The sequence below is a fragment of the Vanellus vanellus genome (assembly GCF_965231255.1).
Source record: "Vanellus vanellus genome assembly, chromosome: 2".
Classification (NCBI taxonomy): Eukaryota; Metazoa; Chordata; class Aves; order Charadriiformes; family Charadriidae; genus Vanellus; species Vanellus vanellus.
In genome coordinates this window covers 103,247,696-103,272,261 of record NC_138906.1, presented here as the reverse complement: position 1 = coordinate 103,272,261, position 24,566 = coordinate 103,247,696, and the positions used below count along the sequence as shown (strand labels likewise).

The 24,566-nt window shown below is 43.1% G+C and overlaps 1 protein-coding gene across 1 annotated transcript in view; it reads left to right on the top strand.

Annotated features, from left to right (window-relative positions):
• Positions 1-18,475: 18,475 nt before the first annotated feature.
• AHRR (aryl hydrocarbon receptor repressor) overlaps positions 18,476-24,566 on the top strand; it is a gene marked incomplete at both ends in the record, with an annotated part of 69,414 nt that continues 63,323 nt past the window's right edge. The window contains one exon of the mRNA XM_082479856.1: positions 18,476-18,537. Coding sequence (XP_082335982.1) covers positions 18,476-18,537 — 62 coding nt within the window. The remainder of the gene's footprint in view (positions 18,538-24,566) is intronic.

Here is a 24,566-nt window from a genome sequence, read left to right as displayed (position 1 = left end):
GTGAGGCTGCTCCAGACATCCCGGAGCCGGGCAAGGACTCACACGGCACTTTTCCCATTCAACTTCTCGGCGGAGCCGGGCTGGGCGGCGGGGCGGGCAGGTGCACCCCACCGGGAGAAGGGATGGCGGGGGTGGGGGTGGGGGGAGGCGGCTGTGTTCCCGGTTCGGTCTTTCCCCCCCAACCCCGCGGGGAGCAGCACCGGCGGGGAAGCGCCCTTAACGCTACGGACCCCGTCCCCGCCGCGGCGGCCGCCGCCCGCCCTCGGCCGCCGGTGCCGCCGCAGCGCCCTCTGCCGCCGGCGGGGGGTGAAGGCGGCGGCGGCGGCGGGCCGGGGATCGCGTGCGAGCGGGGGAGCCGGCGGCTCGCCCTGTCACTCGGCCGCCCGCCCGCCACCTGAATCACGAGGGAAGCGGCGGCCCGAGCATCCTCCCCCACCCCCGGCGCCCTCCCGCCGTCCCGCTCCCGCACCTCCGACCCGCTCCGCGCCGCGGCCGAGGGGCTGTTCCTCGCCCGGAGAAACTTTGCACACACACACACGCACACGCACACCCACACGCACACGCACACGCACACCCCTCCCGGGGTCGTGGCGGGGACCGTGGGGTAAGTCGTTGCATCCCGACAGATCGCGGTGGGCAGGCGACGCTTCAGCCCGGGCTTTGCGGGGGGACCGGGGGACCGCCGGCTTCGAACACCTCGCCCCCCCAAATCACCACCACCCCCCCACCGGGGTGTCGGTGCTCCCGCCGGCCGTTTTGGGGGAGGACGCGCCCCGCTTCTTCCACCCGAGCGCCGGTGATGGTCCGCAGCTCCCACGCGAAAGCTGCGGGAGGTGCCGGGTGGCCGCTGGTCCCCGGGCGGGGGGATGCCCGGGCTGCTGCCCCCGTCGGCCCGGGGGCTGAAACCGAGGGGGGGGGGTAGGGGGTGGGTGAGAGTGGGTGGGCAGAGGGCTCTGCCGTGGCACCTCTGCCACATCTGGCTTCACCCATCCTTTCCACTGATGCCTCGAGAGACCTTCGCGGGGAAAGCAAGTGAAAGAAAAGTTTCACATCGCCTCTTTCAAGCCCGAATTGCGCTCGCTTGGCATCGAAGAGGGTGGGTATGCTTTGGGGTCAGTCGGTACTTGCCCTGAAAAACTTCATTTTCAGAGGTTTATTCACCTCAGAGCTAAAAATTCTTGTTGTTGTTTCACTTTGACATACCAAAGGGGGGAAAAATCAGTAAGGGAAGGGCGAAGTGTGTGTACGGGCTCTGGTGCTTTTTCTGACTTCATGTTTGTTTTGTAAATAAGAATTTTGTACGTCTTCGGGTGAAGCTGGAGTTTTATGTCTTTATTAAAGAATAACGCAAATAGCATAAAACCAAGTTATATCACATTAAAAAACTTTTTTTTCCTAAGGACGGGCACAAACAATGTTTGTGTGTCATTTAGTGAGTTTCTAGGAGATAGACTACTAAGACCAAAAAAAAAAAAAAAGAAAAAGAAACAAAAACCGCTAGAAAACCCCAAGAATATGCTTGACGTTGTTTGGTAGTTGGAGGTTTCAAAAAGACAACCGGGACTGGATTTAAATAAAACTGACTGATCTGGTTGGGCTCAGAAGTAGTCTGTTGAGAAGAATGTTGATGCACATATGTTTGCAGTAGATAAAATAAAACAGTTCTCCTTTATGAACCATAGAGAGTGTTATTAGCCAGGGCTAAGACTAAATCGTTGCGTTTAAGCGAGAGACTTAATAACTGACAAGATCAAATTCACCGGCAAGACGCACGGTTAATTTGCAACCAAGAGCAAGAATTTATTTCCTTGAAAAACAGAGTACCTAATAGTGGAGATGTTAAGAACCAGAAAGAGTTACCAGTTAAGGTTTGGGTAGTAACTTTAACGCCGCTGCTCCTGCCGGCACCCCCTGCCTGCGCACAGGCTGAGGCAGTCCGCACTGTTCGCTGCCGCATCCACCGCGTCTCTGCACCACTATATATGTTTGTGACAACCTTTCTTTTTTTTTTTTTTTTTTTTTTTTTTTTCAGTAGGTGACCATAAAAGTGTATTTGGATGTTCTTTGGTCTCGGAGGAGAGGATTGGGTTGCTGGGTGCCGCATTGGGCTAGTGTGTAAACACCTCCAGTCTTCAGCTCTGGAAGCCCAAAGTTCCACAGCTCCGTAGGGTGAAGGTGTACTGAGGGGGAGTGTTTCGGCAAAGAGCGGCAGGGAACAAATGCTCGTAGGTGGAAAAGCCGGGTTGTTGTGGTTTCGGGATTTTTATTCCAAGTGAGCTGTGGGAGGGGGAGGTAAGTTATTACCTCAACTTCCCATCGATTCCGATTTCTGCCCAGGAACGGTACGGAGGAAATGCAGGGCTAGGCCCTGTTTGCAGTGTGGATGCTTATGAAAACCAGCCAGCCGGTCTAATATTGATTCATCGGTTTCAGCGTATAAACAGATTTAAACTCTACCGTGGAGGATTTAGTAGTCAGAAATGATTTTTCCATTAGATTTGCCTTTCTGTAGGTACATCTGAAAAGACACTAAAGACACTTTCAGTATCAGGAACTGCCTATACATAGTTGAACGAGACGCAGAACTTGGTACAGCTTTTGCTGTCGTGTTTTTAAGGGGTTCGATTTAACCTGAGACCCCACTAAACATGGGGGCTCTGCCGTTGAATAACCAAGGTCCGGTGCCAAATCTTTCCTTAATATTCCTGGTAATTACTGCTGACTCATGCCGACATGTGAGTTCAATTAGCCCCAACTGGAATGTAAAGGATGTGGGAGTGTCTCTTTGTGCCCAGAGACAGCTAGGACAAAGCAGATTTCGGAGGAAAATTTAAGGAATTGCCAAGTTTGGGTAGGAAGTGTCAGCCAGGGTTTTTTTTTTTACAGTAATGTTTGAATAACCAATAAAGTTGAGTCCCGGGAAGGGGGTGAATTTGGATAACACAGGCTTGTCTTCACTATAGAATAACTGGAGTCCTAACTCAGACATTGCTTCTAATTTGACTCATGTCCACACACACAAACTCGTTGCTGAAGAGTGGTGATGTTTTCAATTTGAGTTGGCTTACCCAGGAGGAATAAGCTATAGCTCAGATAACCGCAATTCATCAGCTGCTAACACAATCTGCCCGAACGGCACAAGTGCCATTTTGCTCAGCTCTGGCTTCTCCCACTTGAATGGGGTTACCTGGACAGCAGGCAGCTCCTGCCCGCTTCCCCGCTACGGGCAGAGCAAACACGTCATCGCTTTGACCGTGAGGTAAGCAACGGGATGTTTGTCAACGCGAATGTTCCCACACGGTTGCTGCCTAACTGCTGTGTTTGGGACCGCTCGCTGGCGGTGGTTGCTGTCACCACATGGTCATGGGAAGGAGGACAGGAGGACTTCGCAGCAGTGCAGCCTTCACCGATGCTCAGAATGGGCCACAGCTGCAACAAGGTCTTAAAAGCAAAAAATTGTCCACTACAGAAATTAATTTCCTGTCAGTTAGCAGCTGGTACAAGAAGGTCAGTTATATGCTTTTTTATATATATATATATAAAAATAAATCCAGTTGTACTTGGCTAGCAGTAGCAAGAGCTGCTGCTTTGGGAGAAGCAGTTTCTTTGTTGACCCTCTATGCAAATTGCTACCAGGAAACGTGGACCAGGATTTCCACAAACATTTTGAAGTCAAAGCGAATAAGGTGGACACAAGAGCAGATAGGCAGCCTTAAGCGTACCAAGCGTATGCTTTTTTTTTTTTAAGAGGAAGATGACTCTAATGTGGACTCCTGGGTCTGCATGAAGAATGAAAATTTCAAGGTGCTTCGCAAGGAATTCGACCCAGAGTTAGGGACCAGCTGAACATCCCGAGATGGAAATGCTTTAAGAGTATGTCTCTGTTGGTCCAGAGGTCACACAGAGCTCTTGGCAGTCATTATGGATTTAGCTGAACTTACCTTCAGAGTTGTGATCTTTGAGGTTACTGTAGCAGTTGTGGCTGTGTTGTGCTCTTGTCAACATAACACTGGAGGCACACTGGAGACATTCAAAACCCGCCTGGACGCAGTCCTGTGCAACCTGCTGCAGGTGACCCTGCTCTGGCAGGGGGGTTGGACTAGATGATCTCCAGAGGTCCCTTCCAACCCTGACCATTCTGTGATTCTGTGATAACAAATGTGACACGGGTAACTGCAGAACTCAAATAGATGGACTTACAGGATTGCATAGGTGAGATGGACAAAAGGATGACGCCGTTATGCCAACTACATGCACCCCAAATACTTATGACCTCCCGAGGACCCTAGTGCCAGTGTGTGATACAACCATTTCAGTGTAGACAAGGCAGGATCTGCTCACTCAAGTGCAATCCTCAGGTACAAGGGGGGTGCAGCTCCAGTTGCAAGAAACCCAGTGTATCTCTTTTACCTTTGGTTTTGAAACTTTATTCTGGATCTTACCCTTTCCCCACCTGATAGGTGCCTTCTGGCATGCAGCAGCAGGGCCAGTGCAGGATGGTGGTGTAAAACTGTGCAAGACAGCAGTGCTGAGCAGTGCTGAGTGTGGCAGTGGGACACTTTTATTAGGAGTGTACATGAGCGACGCATTTAGCATGTACCCACGTACCTGTCGGATGATGAGATTGCTTTGGGCTGGACCGTGCCGTCTATGGTTTTGAATCAAGGCTGCATCTGCAGACGACGAATAAATGATTTCCATGATGCAGTCTATTAAGCCGGGGCGGCAAAACATGTTGTTTGCGATCATGTATTTGACCTGTCCTGTGACTGCAGCGGTGCCTGGTGCGCCAGAGGTATTGCTCTGTATTCAGCAGCAATATCCGTGCATGGCATTAAATATATTAAATATTTATACCTTACTCTTAAACTTTATTTGTATTGATGCTAAATGGTGGTCGTTTCAGTAGGTTTAGCTTGCTGAAAACATGTGCTAACGTAAAATCAAATTTTATCACTCATTAGGACTATAAAAATCCACCATTATTGGATTTCTCCCTCTTCTGTAACACTGGAGCTGAGACAGAGTGGAGTTGAATACGTGGCAGTTTTGGGGTCATTGTCTCGCTTTCCCGGGAGCTGTTTGCTACATTTGGTAGTACACTCATCGCTGGGAGTCATGATGCTGAGTAGCCTCTTAAAGTTTTTACTTTGCTGACACTCCAAATACTGCGCTCTCACCTGGCAGCCAGGGCAGCGTTGTTTGGCGGGTGGGCTCTTCTTGCCTTCATTGTCTCTCACAGGGATTTGCTTCTCCAAAACGTGTTTTTCTGGTGTCTGAGAACTCCTAGTGCACTTGTCAGTTTGAACCTTCCTCTCCTTGTCCTTGAATGAGGAATCCTTCCACAAACACAGTGTTTTATTCTTGTTTTGGGCCATTTCTAGAGAAGCAAAATTTGCTGAGGTTGTTTTGTGGGTGAAGAATACAGGTACCAGAGATTTTGGAAGTGTGTATTGAGAAGACTGTCATTCAGGTTGGGACTCCACAGGGGTCTGTCAGAACGGTTCCCTACTTTATGAATGGCTCGAATGATGGGTCAGAGCGTGTCGCATTCAGCCTGCAGATGTCACCAGGCTGAAACGGTTTCGGGCACCCTGGAAGACGGGAGTCAAATTCAGAGTGATTTTTGAGAGTCACAACCCCCAGAAAACCAAGCAGGATGAGAGTCTGCAAGGTTTTCTGCAAAAGTTTATCTCTGTTCAGGAATAATCGTGTATTCAAATACAGCATGGGGAAAGGCTGGCGAGGCAACACGAGCTAGGGAGAAAAGGATGTGGAAATTTGGTGGATCACAAATTAAATGTGAGTCAGTAGCATCGCACTGTTGTGAAAATGGTGAACAGAACAAGGTGGTAAAAGGGTGGTAAAAACGGGAGTGTTTTTTCTAACGTACGTGAATAATCTTTTTGCCCTACTCAGCCCAGGTAAGTCCTTAGCTGGAGTACTGCACTCATTTGGGAGCAGGGTACTTGAGGAAAAATACAGACCAAATTAAGCATCCAGAGGAGAGCAACAGGCATGATCACATACCTAGAAAACATCGCTTACAAGAAAAGACTATAATAATTGTTTGGTCTAGAGATGGGAAGAGTAAAGGGGAAAAAATCTTTAGAAATATAGGGTTAGCTGCAAAATTAGTTGAACTTAAACTGTTGTTTTAAGTTCTTGTCAGCTAAGGCAAGAAATTACCATCTTATTGTTGCAGTAAGGAAAAATCAGGTTAAGATGCTTAGGAAAATTTTCAAGATTTTAGTAATAGTTAAATGTTGGAATAAAACCTCTGGGGTACTTGTAGAAATGATACTTCTTCAGTATACGCAGCTTTTGGGAGTGGTTTAACAGCTGTGTTGTTACAGCTATGATGGCCTAAGCATCTAAGAATGGAAAAGACTAGAAAGATGTGGCGCTTTTTCATTACATCAATTGATTTAGCTAGAAAACCCAGACAAGGCTTTCATGCTCACAAGCCATTTCTCCGATCTGAAACCTCTGAATGGTTTTGGTACAGCTGCTTCTGTATGAAACAGGGAAGGCTGTTCTGTATGATCTCTTGAGGGTTCTTATTTGCAAAGATGTAACGATTAACAAAATCCTTCTGTCTTGGGATAGGTGGATGTTCAGGGACTGGGGAGGAAAGGCGTGCTATGAAAGCAGATAAAATAGCTCTCCCCTACCCTGCAGTCGGGGAGATTTCCTAAAATTTTCTCTATTAAAAAATTCTAGTTTATTGCCTTTCAGGAGTGGATGAGAGTCAGTAAACATTAAACTAGCTGCTTTATTAGTGTCAGGTGGTTTTGGATGGTAGCAAATGCTTTATGACCAATTATATTGTGGTAGGATGTATCCACAAAACATTTGCCTTTTTACCTTAGAGACTAAAAATAATTCCAGGAGTTTTGAAGGCAAGAGGTCAAATTTTCCCTCACCTCTTACCCTAATTATATAAAGTGAAATACAGTCGTTACTTGTTTAAGAAAATTAAATGTACTTCTTTTTAAAAAGTCTAAAAATATATGATGAAAAATTTAGTGAGCACATAGAAAATACTACTACTGGGAATATTAATGAGAATAAATTTGTATATATGGATTACTTTAGGGTAGTAACAGATATAAATAGCATTAGAAGACAGAGTTGTATTGCAGACAACTTGCAAATGTATTTAAACATATTTTTTCCTCTGGAGACTTATCTCTAAAACAGTAAAAGTATTTACGATAGAAAGTGCCCAAAATTGTCAAATAGAGAACAAAAAAAAGGTAGATACATCCAGAGATCTCAGAAGCAAAATGGGAATAGATACATTATACCGCTTATAAATGAGAAATTTGTGTTCCTGGAAGGGAAATTGTATACTTATACATCCGTAGTTAAGGACCTGCAGCAAATTAGAGTATGTATCCAAACCAAGGTGCCGGAGTAGTGCCTTGTCAGCCTAGCAGACAAAACTGGGCAGCCTTTCAACCAGTCTAACATGTTTAGCCACTTTTATAATCTCAAAAATACTAGCTAAATCAGTTTTTATTCTCACCTTTGTCTTCGGATTCTGTACCTGAAAGAACAGGAACTTTTGAGTTTCCAGTCTGATTTTCATGTACTTCATTGAACCAAAGACTTGCAAGAACTGAGCAAAATCTTGACAACTCACATGCCAGCCCGGCTCTCGGTGTGCATTGCTAAACTGTGACCTGCTGCTTTCAAATGCTGCAGTGTTTCTTGAACTGTTAGCAAAAACATTTTAAAAGACCAAATTGCAGCAATAGCAATAATAACAATGTCAATTTGAGCATCAAGCTAACATAACTCGCTCACTTCTAGGAGAAAATATTTCATGTTTCATTTCAATTTTTCTCTGCATTCTCCTTTTCCATCTCAAGCTTTGAGAAAAACACCTTATTTTTTTTTCCCTGAAAGGTTTGTTTTTTTTTTTTTTCCATGGATCTTCAGGTATCTAAGCTCTGCTGAACCTCTGTTACGGGGTGTTTGGCATTTCATCCTCTGCTTCTCCTTTTGTTCCACTCAATGACCGGGAAGGAGGAAAACAGAGAGCAAAGCCAGGAGAGGAATGGGATTGCATCTTCCCAACAAGCTGATGTTACATCTAGCTTTATTTGTAATTTTTCTCCCTGCTCTCCCGCTCCTATACATGCACATTTTTTAATAACTTTTATAATAATAAAGATGTCAGTCCCCATTTTGTTGGACTTAGATCCAGCACTCTTTTGCTTCTTTTCTTGGGGGAAACACTGTGCTGTGTTCTCCTGGTGTCACAGAAGCTCCTCTGAGGACAGGCTGTGTCTCTGAGGCAGAGACGGCCACTTCTTTCTCTGTTCACACTGTCCCTCTGTCTACAGTGATAGAGAAATATACAAATATATGAAACGGATATGAAATATATACATATATGAAACTATATATATATTAAATACATAAGTTGTTACATATTTTGACTCATTCTGCACTGGAGTGCAACTAAAACCTTTTAAGAAGCCTTTTGTGGAAAAGAAGAGAGAAATGAGAGTACAGTTACAGTGTATGGCAGACTTTTTTAAAGGACTTGGAATTGAATCTTGGCCCGCTGGCAGGAGGGCTTCACCAGCTTATTGGCTACTGTGGAGAGTGTCCCTGATTTTGAACAGCAATCCTTTCCTGATAAAGATTCCATTTAAATTAGAGCCATTTTGACTTTACAGTAGAAAACTACTAAAACCGGTTCCCAGTGTTTCTCTTTTCCTGTCTCATCTGTTCAATCCTGTAATCTGTCTGTAGCCTTCCTTTGTGTGACTCGGGGTTTCTCATCACGCTGTTAGCATTTGCTCCAAAAAAAGCACCGCACTTCCAGTCTGGCCTGGTGGATGGGCGATGGTAGCCTTATCAAAGATCATTCTTCTGCTATTTCAAAGAGAACCCCAAGCCCCAGACAATCAAAGTCTGATGAAATGACATGCAGGGCGTTAAAACATAGGTGGTTGGGAAAGTAACACCAGGAATGCTGGTGAACTTACAAGAAGGTTTGGAGGACCAGCATAGATTCATAGTTCACAGTTGCGTTTGCAACCTGTGGCTAGTTCAGCAACTCGAAGTGACATGCCTAGTTCCCCCCATCACAGTGGTGTATGGGTGCTGGGCTGCGGACCACCTTATGGGGGAACAGGGGAGAGGGGAATCAGGGTAAAACAACCCAAAAAGCAGCCAATGCAGGGTCACATGTGTTTGCTGTGAAAAAAGTGACACAACCCGTTCAAAGTTATGCTGTTCTCTTATCTAAGGGGATTTATCCCTTATTTACAGTTGCTGAGTAGTGTAGGCAAATTAATGAACTAGACGAACTTGATGAACTAACTAGCTCTAGCAGCCTTATCGTGACAGCACAGAGCTAAATCTGAGCAGAACCTACCTGAAAATTTCTATATACGCTTGATAAATACTCTCGAGTTGTTAGCTGGTACTGAGCTCTGCGGTACCAGCATAAAGCTGCTCCCAGAACCTGAACTGGCTAAAGTTTGAAGACAGGTGAATTAAGTCCCTGCTACACTACGCGTTCATGGCAGAAATATTTCATTGACCTATCTCAGTGTTTTTAGTCAAATTTGCTATGAAAGTGATTCTTATGCTTTCACAGCGTCTGCTTTTCAGTCTCCAAAAGTCACTTCTTTTGACCCGTTAGTCAGGTTCCAGCAAACATAAGGCAGGGACAGAGATCTCAAAGATACAACGTTCCTGAGAGTTTCAAGGTGAAACAGTCTACACTAATATCCCTACTGAGGGCGAGATTGCTACGTAGGATTGAGTATCTTATTAATCATCCAATAATCCATATGGCTCAGACAATACCTTAAATGCCCCAGCCGTAGCAAAACTTTTCATCACTGCTCACACCTTGCTATGGAAAGGGCAGTCCAGCTGCTGTGGCAACCCCGTGTTCTCCTCAGATGGTCTGTGGCCCAAGACAATGGAGGACCAAAGTCAGGCTTGGTAGAAAGAGATGCCATCCTGCTAACTATAAAAAATTGTACCACGCATACACCCAATCGGATTTTTTTTTGTGTGTGTGTATGTGTGTTTTTATACGTGCTACGGTCCGTATCCTTCCTGAAGTGACACAGTGCACGTGTTGGAAGTTCTAAAAACAGCTTAATTTTTAAAACATTACTTAAAAAACCCTCTGCATTTAAGTTTTTTTTAAAAGTTAGTTATTTACATCCTCAAAGCTCAAAAAAAAGTCTCCTTGAACTTAATTTCAGGCTTTCTTATATAAACAAAAAAAGAAAGGAGGGCTGATGAGATAATTTAGTCCCCAAATGAACTTGTTTGTGAGGGAAGAATAGTGACTGAAATTATTGTTTTACTAAAGATTCTTGAAGAGTGTAGCTGCGTAGCCACCCTGTAGCAAAAGGCTGCCACGTTTCAGAGCCAAGCACTCACAAATTAGGAAGCCCAGGAGTTAAAAAAGGAATGTGAATTCCTCACCTATGTGGACAGGCACTAAACTTAATCTCATACTAAAAATAGAAATTGCATATTTTGTTTTTATTATCCTCGTTCACCTTGTGGTCCCAGCTCCATATGAAGCACTGTTCAAATCCCGTTCTGAACAGTGCGCTGTTAATTTTATCACAGAGAAGTCTGTGACAACTGTGAGTATAATATCTAAGTACATGAAAACCACTGCCGAATTAATCTTTATTATACTGCTGAGACATATGGACTTACTCATAGAGCCAAATCTGAAAGATGTATTCTCATTTAGTCAATGCCAGGCACTCGGGAGGTGATTTTTCAGAAGACGCAGCCTTTGGTGTACGTCCATTCGGAGCGCAGCTCTGGGCGCCTTTAGCTGTGGCACTGAATGCTCATCATTTTTAGAAACCAGACCAAGGCTCCCAGAAAACGAGGGTAGATGCCTCTGATGTCACTGGCTGTAGTTGACTGCCTTGCATCATGCAGTCCTCATTCCTACAGCCCCCCCCCCCCCCAGCCCCAAATCCTTCCCTAAGGTCTCGGAGCGGGACAGGGGTCTGGCTCCGCATGCTCAGACTTCTTCCCGTAACGCAGGCAGCGATGGCAAAGGAGCTCGCAGGAGACCTGGGCGGGAGACTGCAGTGAGGAGGTGCAGGCTGCCTAATTTCTGGGAAAAGTCCCAAATTTTGGATGGTTACATTGAAGCCCCAATGTTGTTTTGGGGCCCTCATTACAGGAGGGACATTGAGGTACTGGAGCATCTTCAGAGAAGGGCAGTGAAGCTGGTGAGGGGTGTAGAGCACAAGTCTTATGAGGAACGACTGAGGGAAGTGGGATTGTTTAGTCTGGGGAAAAGGAGGCTGAGGGGAGACCTTATCGCTCTCTACAACTACCTGAAAGGAGGTTGTAGTGAGGTGGGCATCAGTCTCTTCTCCCAAGTAACAGGTAATACGACAAGAGGAAACGGTCTCAAGTTGAGCCAGGAGAGGTTTAGATTGGATATTAGGAAAAATTTCTTCACTGAAAGGGTTGTTGAGCACTGGAACAGGCTGCCCAGGGCAGCGACTGAGTCACCATCCCTGGAGATATTTAGAAGACATGGAGCTACAGTGCTGAGGGACATGGTTTAGTGGTAACTGGGCAGTGCTAGGCTAATGATTGGACTTCCCGATCCTAAAAGTCTCTTCCAACTACAACATTTCTATGATTCTATAACTCAAAATCAGTGCTCCCCGATGGTCTCCTTCTGGAATGTTATGGAGCACAGCGTCTGCCTGCAGGTCTTAGGGATGCCAAGACTCAGGACTACGAGCAGTCTGCTTCTGTCCCCTCCCTGCCTCATCTCAGTATGCCTCCCAGTCCTTCCCACGGCCCACTCCTCATTCCCACGCCTTATATTCAGAGTCCCTTGTTTCTGGGCTGCAGCGGCTGGAGGAGGGGGAGCGCACCAGGACGGGGAGGAACAGCGAGAGGGAAAGTCTGGCTCTGCCTTTGCTGCTCTGAGGGGAGGCATGTAAAGCACATGGGGATGCATATGTATAGTGCAGATGCCTGTGGGAGGAATGAAGGGGATGACGTGTGCTCAGCTCAGGCAGAAACTATAGATAACTGTCAGACTACAACAAGTCTCCTGAGCACACGCGAACTGGATTTTTTTTTTTTTCAGAAGCTCCAAACATAGCCAAATTTGTACATATTTTCTTTAGAGGAAATTAAAAAGAGATTTTACATGTGCCATGTCAGACAATCTTCGCTGTGCTGTAAGCCCAATATGCGATCCCTGGTACTTGCAGAACCACCCTCTGTAAGTCAAGCGTTATATAGCTTTATATTAGTCAATTAACATGTCTAACAACTCTTCGGGTTTGTGAATTAGCCTTCTTCCTTTTTCACTGGAGAAATTGAGGCAGAAAAGTAAATTTTAAGGCCAGAAAGAGCCACCATGATCTTCTTTCGACCTCATATATAATATGGACCATCAGACATCCTTAAACAAATTCTTCACCACGCACATCTAATAGTTTTCTTAAGAAAAAAAAGTCTTGATTAAAAAATGCTCAGTGATGGAGAGTCCTCTACAGTCCTGGGCAAATTATTTTAATAGTTAGCCTCATTTATTTGCAATTTGAATTTAATTAGCCTCAAATTCTGCAAATTGGATCTTGCTAGAATTAGCTTGATCTCTGTCACGAAATGTTTGTTTCTTACATAATGTAGTTACTTATTGTAAGGAAGTTCTCCATTGCTGTTCTTCATGATAACCCAAACAGTTTGAGCTCCTGGACTCTGACTGCTGAAGTTGTTTTCTCAGCCCTTAATCATTTTTGTGACTTTTTGCTCCATTTTCTCTTGAAGTGGGGCTGCTTCATCTTGTCACAGTATTGCATGCTAATTGCAAAAATAATATATATCCAAAGCCACTATCATCGTTTCTCCTAAAACATGACTGCCCATCAGAAGCAAAGCATTTGGTGGAAATGTGCTGATCACAATTAATTTAGTGACAGGAGGTAGGTAATTTCTGTTCTGTTGATTAGCCGTCGCGAGTGGAAGTCTTTCCAGAGTCGCTGCCTCCCAAGGTAGGAGCAACACATAATCCTGTGAAAAGCCAAGCTGTGCTCCAGCACCATCCCCTTCTTTCTCTGCTGGTGAAGCTGTGCCGCGGTTCTGTGGTGCAGTGGGGATGAGAACACAACTTCCTTATTCCCAGGCTGCTTCTTCGAAACCTGCGCCCCTTCGAAGCTGTGGTCTGCACAGCCCTTTTATGTAGTTCAGGCATTGAATGCATGGTATGTGATCACATTCAGGCAGGAAATGATTCATAAAATTTAATGAAAGGAGAGATCATTGGATAACGTAATTTGACCTCCTATAGCTACCAAAACTACCAATTTTTATTTTTTTTTTTCCTGAGTATGCCTGCATTCAGCCCAACAGCTTGTATATAATTTAAGCATAACTTTTGTTAGGGTAAAATGCACGTTACAGAAAGACACCTAACAGTGATTTCAAGACAGCAGGAGATGGAGGATCCATTAAATCATTTGTAGCTTGCCCCAGTGTTTAAATACTCACAGTGTTACAGATTAATGCTTTATTTCTTATTTGGATGTATCTGGCTTCAGTTTCACTTTCTCAGTGCTTGCTATGATTCAGATTAAAATAATCCAGCGCCAATATCTTCCCCATGAAAGTACTTCATTTTACTCAAGTTGCCTTATTATTTTTTTTTCTCTGCAAGGCAGTTTCTTCAGCCTGCGAGGACTTTTTTAAGCTTTTTTCCTCACCCTTTCCAATTTCTAACATTTTTTGAAAAACACATGGGAACTGTACACGCTGTTCCAGCATCAGTCTCATCATATCTGTAAACAGAGGTAAAATCACTTCACGTAGGTCAGCAACTGCATTAGCTGCCTTTGCAGCAGCTCCTCCCTGGGAGCTCAGGCTATGGATTGTATTCAATTTTTACTTTCATCCCTAATTCCTTCCAAGAATCACTGGCATTTCAGGATGCAATCCCCATTCCTTATTCTGAGAAGTGAGTGTTTGCATTTGGCTGTATTAAGATGCATTGTGGATAAACAGAAACAGCCTACCGGGCACTCCAGATTGCTCTATTTCACTATGTCTTCTGCATTATTTACCACTCTTCTGCATTTTATGATTTTGTAAATGTTATCACCAGTGGCTTTGTATTGAACCTTCATGGCTGTAAAATCTTTATAAAAACCTTTCTGTTTAGCAGTGATTTCTCTGCCACTACTCTTTCTTTTTTGGTCTGTCTCTTAACCAATTCTTTACTTATGGAAACTATGCACTATAATACTTCATTGTGTCCTTTATAAATCAGAATGTTGTACAGCTAAGTTAAATGATTTACTAATACAAGTGAATTCCTTTATCAGGTGGAGGTGATAACTTCTCTGTGAGTAAGTTTCACTCCAAAGAGCATGATATTCCATAGAATTCTGCTAAGTGACGTCATTCGTTTTTCTTATCAGCTTTTCTGGTATTTTGCTTGAAATGGATGTCATTCAGTGGTTAGCTGGATCATGATGTCTCCCTTCTCTGAAGATTGTCATAAAGCAGCTGTCTTTCAGTCCTTTGGATTTCCCCAGTGTTCAGATATTCATTACAACTTAATGTCAGCAGTGATTAAAAGCATCTGACATAAGAAAGTGAATGATCATGGCCCACATCTGCCCTTTCTGAGCAATTCTGTTCCTTTCAGTCCTAGCTCTCGTCCTCCTGAAGGTCCTCAAACTTGTAAGCCCCCTCTCCTGCTGCTGGAGGGGTGGAAGGTTGCTGCTTTGTGTTCGTCTTCATCCCCCCTCAAACAGGGGGACAGCATGTGAGGACTCTCAAGTGTTAAAGAGAGAAAGAGAAAGAGAAAGAGGACAGAGCACAATTGTTCTGAGCAGCTGAGTGCCGTCCTCCCAACTTCTTCCTGTTTCTCATTCACACACGAGGCTGGTGGGCTGGTAGGGGAAGGAGCCCCTGACCTCCTGCAGCGGTGGAGACGGGCTGTTCTGTCCCAGCGGTGGAGAGCAGCGCTCAGAGACGATCAGAAGAGGGCACGGTCCAGGCAGGACCATGAATATGTGCTCTTCTCCACTTTTTAAAAGCAATGTTTTCTTGGTCGATGCTTCTGTGCAGCTCAACAACTTCAAGTGCTCTTTTCAGCTGTATTTTTAGAACCACTATCCATGAGCCTTCTGACTTGGTTTTTATTCCCGTACATTCATTCTCAAACTCATGTTATCTGCATGCCACTATTGACATTAGTGGTAGTACCAGAAGCACCTCTTGGCTGTACGGATATCTAGGACATTGGTGTTCATTTGCTGAGGTAGTGCTTCATACCATGTTGCTGTGGTAACCCCTTGTCCTAATTCTGTAGAAAGTTCCTGTAAAAAGCCTGAAGAGTGCATGGTTTATTCTTATTTGATGCAAGTGCATGATTCTCCTTCTTTTCAGGGAATAGAAATAAATCTGTTGAACACTCTTACCTTTTATGCAGTTCTAACATACAGCCATCTCCATCTAATAAGCACTCTACACACTTTTCAGGCTTCTTTTGTTCACAATATTCTTCCAAAAAGCACACTATCTTTTCTCTTTAGTGCTGCAACTTGTGAATTTTCCTTTGGGCCTTTATCTTTCTTAACCAGAATTTTACACTTCATAAATTCTAGTTCATATTGTTTGTTATTTATTTCCTGGTTTTCAGTTGTTTGAATACTGGTCTTTTAATTTATTTCTATTTGCTGTCACATATTAACCAACTGAATCAGAATGGGTTTTGAAACAAAGTGGTCCTTTTGGGAAATTGAATGAACTCTTAACTTTCAGTTTTCAGTTGAATTATGCTATCCAAGTCTTTCTCCTCCTTGTAATTTTGCTCATGAAGGCAAGAGAAGGGAAGTCTAGCATGTGACACTGTTTTGAAACATGAACTATGAGTCATAGATTCGTATTATGGACGGGAAGGACTCAGAACACAAAAGTATTACAATATAAAGAAAATATCTTTTAATGTAAGAACTCACAAGAAACTGCGGAAATTCTTTGGGCTTCTTCACACCATTTCAACTTCCCACTGGAGCAGAAAACCCACCAGGTAGATGAAAAATTAACAAATGGCAGACTGTTGCAAAAATTGAGCTTGAGACTAGTCTAACAGAACAAGGTCTTTGAATGTGGCAAGAAGGCTTTATCTAAGCAAATGCTGTGGGATAAACAAACTTTCTTAACTGGGAGCAGTATTTGTTGCACTGTAGACTATCCCTCATAGATTTTGGCCAGGCAGTTCACCCATCCGATGTCACATGAAATTGTCCCAGTAATAGCGGAAAAAAAGGGTTTTGTTTATTTCTGGAAGAACTCTATACCTGAAACCGCACCGATTGGAGAATGACTGGTGTTCCCGCCATCAGCTACAACTGAGAGAAGGCAACTACTTGACCTATTTGTCTGATCTCTATACTACGCATCATTTTAGAATGAATTCTCAAGGAAAGAGCAATTAACAGCTGTGGTTAGTTGCGTAACAGAATAAAAACAGAATTTAGGTTTAGAAGATATTGACAAAGTAACCTGAGAGCTCTCTGTTGATACAATAACTGATTTTCCAGATCAGGGAAATACAGTAGACCTAATCTATCTGAATTTAGTGAAGGATGCTGTGCTGCTGAGGACTAGTAAAGAATTGACATTTTGGGGGAAGCAACTGGGTCAACAGTATGTGCTGAAAGGAAAATGACTGATCAGGAGGGAAGCTACAAGCAGAGTTCCTGAACTCCGTTTGGAGACAATCATATTTTTACTAAGAAATTTCATGCAAAACCAGGCGTGTAGCAATAAACTTAGTTACTTGTGCCATCAGTACAGAAGAGGATACAATTCTCATGTAACAAAAATGAACTAAAGATTAATTGTATGAATGAGATGGCTGGGCACTTTGGCAAGAAAAGTTAGATTTTTCCCATAAAATGTGCATTTATTTAGTGTAAGTTACTCATGAAGACAGAAAACTCTGTATATTAGGTGACCACAGGATGACTGTGAGCCATGAATTTGATAATGGCTATGAAAAACAAAAACGCACTCACACAAATACCAAGTGAGGTAATTCCCATAAAGAATGAATGGTTTGTCAGTACATAAGCATATATATACACATGTATGAAATACTTTTAGATTTCACTTGCTATACCGTGCATGATTATGTTTATCCATGTTTTAGGCAGATTGATTGAAACGAGATAGAGAAGGCTCCTAAGATGATGGGAAGAATGAAGAGTTTGTAACTTGAAAGGGGAATAAACAAGTTTGGGTTGTCCTAGAACAGAAAAATGAAGGCTGACTGAAGATATGACTGATATTTAAAAATACACCAATGAGTAAACACAATGGAGGAGGAAGAGCTATTTAAACTAAAAGACAATGTTGGCAGAAGAACAAATGGGCATAAAATGACCATGAACAAATTTAAGCTGGAAAGCAAAAGGTTTCTAGTTATCAGAAAGCTGTCTTTCAATGAAAAACAGAGCTCCTCTAAACAGTTTTTAAATGAAGTTCAGTAAGTTTATGATTTGTATTCTATGATACAGGTGTCTTCAGTAGCATGGGATTTGATTCAGTGACATAGAAAGTCGTCTTAATTTTACATCTTGCATAAAGCACAAAATACTCTTGAGATATAGTAACCTCTTGGGCAGCGCGGACTCACTGTTGCACAGCACACAGCAAGACTAAAATTGTCTTTCACACAGAAAGTCAAGAGACTTTGCTATTCAACTAATCATCAGAAGATTTAAACAGACTGAACTCAAAGACTTGTTTCAGAGCTTCCAATGTCTCTAAGGCTCAAACAGAGCGATTATAAGGTTAAGTTTTGTCCAAAAATTGTCATCTCCATCAGCACTGCACTGGATCCTAGTGCTAACCACAATACTGTGTGTCAGTTCTTGAGTTGCTAACAGATATACTTTCATTTTGTAAAAATGAGGATGTGAGGACCTGGAAAAATGTTAATTTTAATAATTGCATCCTATTTATCATGGTGTCAGTAATGTAAGACAATATTCCTGTGTATTTAAGAAGCTGTGAAATCCTCCTGCAGAAGATGATGGGTAGTATTATTCATTCTTATTTGTTTAGCTGAACTTAAAAATGAGCCTAGAAGGAAAAAAAATTAATTTTGGATATCGAGTAAACAGGATGTATTTTATACCCATTTTTATACCATGTATAGTATGCTTAATTTGAAAAAATGAAAATGGAATATAAACATCAATATTCTAATAATATTAAGGTAGGAAATTGGAATAAGCTTTAAGCTTCTATCTTAACTACTGCCACTGTGCTTTTTAGTGTTGTTGAATGCCACACTCAAGGAACAAACATTTTCTTCGGTTGAACTTTCTCGGTGCTGTCATTTTGTACAACGGTATGAAGCACAGAAACCTCTGAACTAAGAAATCTATTTCTTGTGTTTTTCAGCATCAAAACAATGATTCCTCCAGGGGAATGCCTATATGCTGGGAGGAAAAGGAGGAAACCCATTCAAAAACAGTTAAGTATCATATTCATCAAAAGACATCTCCCTCTGAACGTACGTGTTATAAATGAGGTAGAAGAAGGACTCCCTTCCTCCCATGGTCCTCTGACACAGGAGAGACCTAATCTCTTTCTCTGCAGCGAGAAACCCCTGGTTGCAGGGCTGGCTCTTCATGGCTAAGACTGGCTCCAGAAAGGATGCCAAGCGTGGGTCAAACCAGCCTTACCCATCACTAGGTGTCCCAGGAGGAGGACAGTGGTGGCTGTGGTGTGTACCACAGCGTAGTACAGAGTAAGTTGCTGTGAGGAGTGGAGAGGGGCAGTGCTTTTTCATAGGCAGAAGACACTGGTGGACCAAATGTCAGCTGGGCAATGGGCTGGAGGGGTGGCTGCCACCTCTGCACTTCTGTGTTCCCTGACACCTGTTGAAGGAGCCTTTTGAGAAGCTGTGTGTCAAGTGGCACCAGTGCACTGGCATTGCACTCCCCCCTTCCCCCTTCCTTGGCTTAGCCTTGCTTGGGGCATCGCTAAGTCCAACATGTGTGAGCCTGGAAAGTGGGTCAGGTCAGCCAAGTGAAAAAGCAGGCTGGTGACTCACTTTTTGCATAAAGAACACATCATTTTCGAACCACTATTTACTATGGGATCACTTTCATTAGAAGAAAAATAGGAGAGAGGAATTGTATGTGTGAAGGCAAAACAGAAAAAGAAAAAAAACAATGGGAAGTTGTTACTACAAGATGCTTGAAATGGGAGGGAAAAAAGGTTGCTATCACTCAAATGTAAAATGATTTCCAGATGCCATAAACCACTCTGTGAAATGAAGCTTTGTAATATAATCACCCCACATCTTCTGTGTTACACTTGGTTATATGGTTATGAAACACACATTTTTACTGTGTTAAAATTATGAACTAGCACTGGTGGCCTTCACAGACAATTTAAGGATGAGAAGGTAACTAAAATAGATTTCCCTACGTTCAGTTGTTCAGAACTTCTAAAAATAACCCACTTGGTTTAAAATTGTATATATTGGTCTAAACTCAAAGGGGAGTTTCTCTGAATGTTTGAGTGAAATCTGTTGATCTTGTTTGGATTTTGGAGAGTATTTGCACATGAACCACTTGTTCCCACTTAAAAAAAATATTTCTTTTAGTGTAAAATATATCACAGGTGACAATTTCAATAGGCAAATATAATGGCATAAGAAAATTATTCTTCCTGCAAAACCTGAGTGTTAAATTCAAAACGTATGTAACATTTCTGCACTACTGTTCAAGTATGGATATGGATATTTAACTTTATAACTGCATGAGGTATGGAAGCACTCCAGGACATGAAATTACCTCTGTGCAGAACTGTTTATGGATCATAACTTTTGTGAGAAAGGAGGGAGAGTTGGAGTTGCCTTGAGAAACATTAAGCTTCATGTTTGGAGCGTATATGATAGCTAGAAGAACTTCTTTCAAAGGTGACTTCTAGATAAATGCGATGGTTAAGAAAACTACCTGCTAACAAAGGATGGAAATATCCTTATTAGCCTTTTTTGAAGCTCCGCCTTCGACAAAATCGGAAGCAAATTCTCACTTACTTTGATGGAACCAACTTTTCACCTTGGGAGCCATTGCGAGTAATGCTACCTTGAAAATAGCTTTGCTATGAGATTGCAGTGCAGGTACCTGAGCATGAGCTTATCCAGCCAGGACATAGACAATTTTGATTAAGAAACTTGTTTTTGGTTAAAACAAAGGGAATCATTTGGATTATTAGAATACTGAGCTCCCACGCTGGAGACAGCCCTCTGTCTTTTGTGATCAGTTACTTATCGGTTGCTGAGGACGATTTCTCAGTTGCTAGTAACACTGGTCTCTTCCTCAAACATTATCTGTTTGTGGGCTTGGTCTCTGGTAAGCCTTTCCTGTGCTTATTCCCTCACTCAGGGACTTCCTAACTCTCATTTTAAGAGGCTCTGAATACCCAAGACTGACTGGCTGTCAGAGCTCCTTTCACGGTCTATGTCCTTTAGTCCTACAGATCTTACTGACGCTTCAGGACTCCAAGGCATCCTTACTGTTATGCTGCCTCAAATAATTTATCTTGACTTTAGAAGGGTAGACAAAGACTATTAATCGAACGGTATATTAAACCGTGATTTCGATCCATGTTGTGCCATTTTGTTATAGCTTTTTTCTCTTGTTTGATAGCATAGCACATTTTCCTTCACAGCCTTGTTCTACTTTTGCCCCTGTCATTCTGGTAATGAATCATGGTAGATGCTGCCACCTGTTCTGGGAGGGATGGGGAGGGGTATTTGTTCAGTTGAAAAACCTAATTTTTCACAGGAAAAAATGTTGATAGGAATTCTTCTGCCCGTCCTAGTGACGATTCCTCTCTTTTTAACATTAATAGCCTCTAAAATTCAACTTTCTTTTGACAAAGGAGTACGTGAGCTCACGTGCCAGTCTGAGCAAGATACTTGGATTTCTGCAGGCATTCATGGATTAGTCCTTTTGAAGGTCGGGATTTAAAGGACAGAGATGCAGCTTTTCCCTCTGCAGAACAACTGGGACGTTCATGTCTATCTATACTCAGTGCATCCCAGGAGGCCAACTCTCTGTCTCTCCATCAGCTTTTTCTGATCAAGTTGTCAAGCCAGGTAGTGATCCTGCAGCTGGCTTTTAATCCAGGATATAACAGGATGATCTTGCTTATTATGTTCATGTTTTTTTCAGACACAGAAATTCTATTCTGAGGTAGCTTTGCAGAATAATGATGAAAATGTATGAAGAAGCTCCACGGGAGAATGCAGAGACCTATAAGACTGTGGAAGAATGTGTGGAAAACTTATTTTACCAGGAGAAGCTAATATGTTTCAGTCTTCTTTACACAGAACTAGGACAGACTATCTTCATTAGGTTGCCATTCTTCAGACAATACATCAGGTTCAAGTTCTACTTTTATACATGCAATAAACTCTAGCTGTTCTCCTTTTGCCCCAGAAAGCTTCTTAACAAGCCCTATTAGATGTGGTCTACACTAAAGAATTTTGGCTTTTATGGACTCAGTTCAAACACCTGGAGCTCTCAGACTGACTGAAAATTTTCCTTCAGATATGCTTTTCTGCCAGAGAAATGGAGTTTTGACTAAAGGAAATACTTTCTACCAAGTGTTTGCTTCCTGTGGAAATCTAACATTTTACTGGTAATTCGAGCATCTGAAAACTAAAGAGATCTTGTTTTTAACCTCAAACTAAAATCACTGTGCTGAAATTAATACTTATACTAAAAATGCTAAGGCAATGCTTCAGGACAGTTATAACTTCAGAGCTTCAGCCACTTCTTCATCTCAAACCCTGGCATCTTGTAAAACTCTCTCCCTCCACAAAATGTATCTTGTAATGTTCTACAGCTCTTTAGAGGCAAGCTACAGCTGCCCTAGCTCTGAGTGTATCTATAACTGCTCCAAACTGCCCACTTCAGCCAGAACCGTACCAGTGCCAGGAGCTTCCTAGTTCTCATTTTAAAGCCCTCTGTAGCATGGCCTTTCCTCTTACTTGTTATCACACTATCCTACCTCTCATCTGCTCTGCCAGTCTGATGTCTTCGTGGCTGATAGTTCTGCTTCCTCCTTTCCTTGCTATGAAGACCCAGAAGAGATAGAAGTTGGAAAAGGGCCCCCTTTCCCTCAAACACCTTTCTCTCATTCAGTCCTTTTCACTCGTAGGAGATGGTGAACGTCTGCACATACACAGCTGGCACCAGAGCTCAGCTCTGCCAGGATGCCCATGCAATGCCCAAGCACAGCTCGGTGGCTGCGGGTGCTGGTCAGTACGTTCACGATAATCATCTCGCTGTTACTTTGCACTTAGCCTATCTGTTGCATCTCATGGTCTCTCTCTCTTCCCTTTCCCTTCTTACTGAAAGCTTGCTGTCGTAGTAAATGGTTAGATTTTTCTCAGTTTGGATCATCTGCTGGTTTAACACTTCAACATACTTTAAAAGCTTGATTCAGAGCGAACTTTTCGTTAACAGGGTAGGGCTCCCTCAGAGGGTAGCGAACAGCAGACAGAGCTGTAGCTGCAGGAAATTCCTCTGCGAGCTCACCAAACTGGTTTACACTAGTGGCCGTCTGTGTGTCATGGGCACATTGAATCATTAAAATGCAAATGGCTCGATGCCTTATGTACCACCGAAACAGACAATGTTCTCTGCACCAGCTCACACAAGCAGTTCCTGCCAAGCCGGGACTGGTGATGCGGGTCTTGTATAGGTACAAGCACTTGTTACTGCAGAGCAGAATTTGGGCCGTTTAACAATGCAAAGAAGGAAATGCCAACTTTATTGTTTTAAGTACATGTGCTACTTTATTGTAGTAGCGGTTCATGGAAAGCAGTGTAAAAGAGGTATCATAGAGTGAGTGCTATGGCTCTGCTTAGACCTGATTTACACAGTTTGAGACTCCCTGTTTTAACACAAACATAAGCACCTTCTACTTTCAGCTCAAAATGAGGGCTAAAGTTTCCACTTGCCTCAAAACAGCTCATTGAAGAATTTCTCTGCCTGCCCTTTTCTGTTTATGGATAGCTAAGCTAGCTTTTCCATGGAACTTGCATTGTTTTAAATCACATCCACTTGGCACCTAATTACCATTTACATCAACCCCCTGTTTGTTTGGATTCACTCCCTTACTGAATCATTTCCTTGAGTTTGCAGGAAGACTCTGTCCTCAGCTTTCTCCTGTAGTCTTTTTACACCATTCCCTGCAATCTCCAGAAAACTGTTCCTCACGCTCAGTACAAATGGTGTCCGCGTAATTGCCTCAAATCATACCTCTCTGGCACAGAGCACTCACTATTTTGTGTGGTAAATAGGCTTGGACAATTTTTGTTTCTGTTCCATGTTAGTCTTGACAATTTTTACCCCTTGAACTCATCAGTCTCATTTTCCTCATTGGAATTAATTTTTTTTTCTGTCCTAAATTTCTTCCTTGCTTCGGCTGGTCTGTCAGATGTAAAAAGCAATTAGTAAAAGCTTACGTTCTTTAGCCTCTGCTCAACTATAGGCATATTGCCACAAAATTACTGTTCTCCACAGGTCAGACATCCTTTTGGTGTCACAGTGAGGATGACTGAGCTCCAGGGTTTACTCCAAAAAAATTAGTACCCAATATGCACTCAAAATTAAAATTACGATTGAAAAATATAGTAAATGTGCAGAGTGTGGAAATGCAGTAGTAAAGTGCTACAAATAAATAGTTTTACTCTGATTCTCCACTGGAGCACCAGCTAAGCTACATAAGGTTATGATCTTTGCCTTTTGTGAGGTGAAAGTGGAAACTGTTAGCACAGCTGTATTTTCCTTGCCTACTATTTCCCATTCTTGAGTATCTTTCCATCTTTGCCTCCTTGGTTTTTCGCTCAATGTCTCTTATTCTGGAGAAGGTGCATTGAGAGGAATGTGGCAATGTGCTACAGTAAGAACTTGAACATGGACATTGCACACATTTTTAAAAAGTGTAGAATGGAGGACCCTGGGAACTATTGACCTGTCAGCCTCACCTCTGTGCCTGGGAAGATCATGGAGCAGATCACCCTTGAAGCTATGCTAGGGCACATGGAGGACAAAGAGGTGATTCAAGACAGCCAGCATGGCTTCATCAAGGGCAAGTCCTGCCCTTCTATGGCCTTCCTGGCCTTCTATGATGGAGTGAATACATCAGTGGACACGGGAAGAACTATGGATGTCATCTATCTGGACTTCTCTAAGGCCTTTGACACTGTCCCCCAGAACATCCTTCTCTCTAAATTGGAGAGACATGGATTTGATGGGTGGGCTGTCTGGTGGATGAGGAATTGGTTGGATGGTTGCATCCAGAGGGTAGTGGTCAACAGTTCAATGTCCAGATGGAGACTGATGACAAGTGGTGTCCCTCACTCAGGGGTCCGTACTGGGATCAGTACTGTTCAATATCTTCATCAATGACATAGCCAGTGGGATCGAGTGCACCTTCAGGAAGTTTGTGTATGACACCAAGCTGAGTGGTGT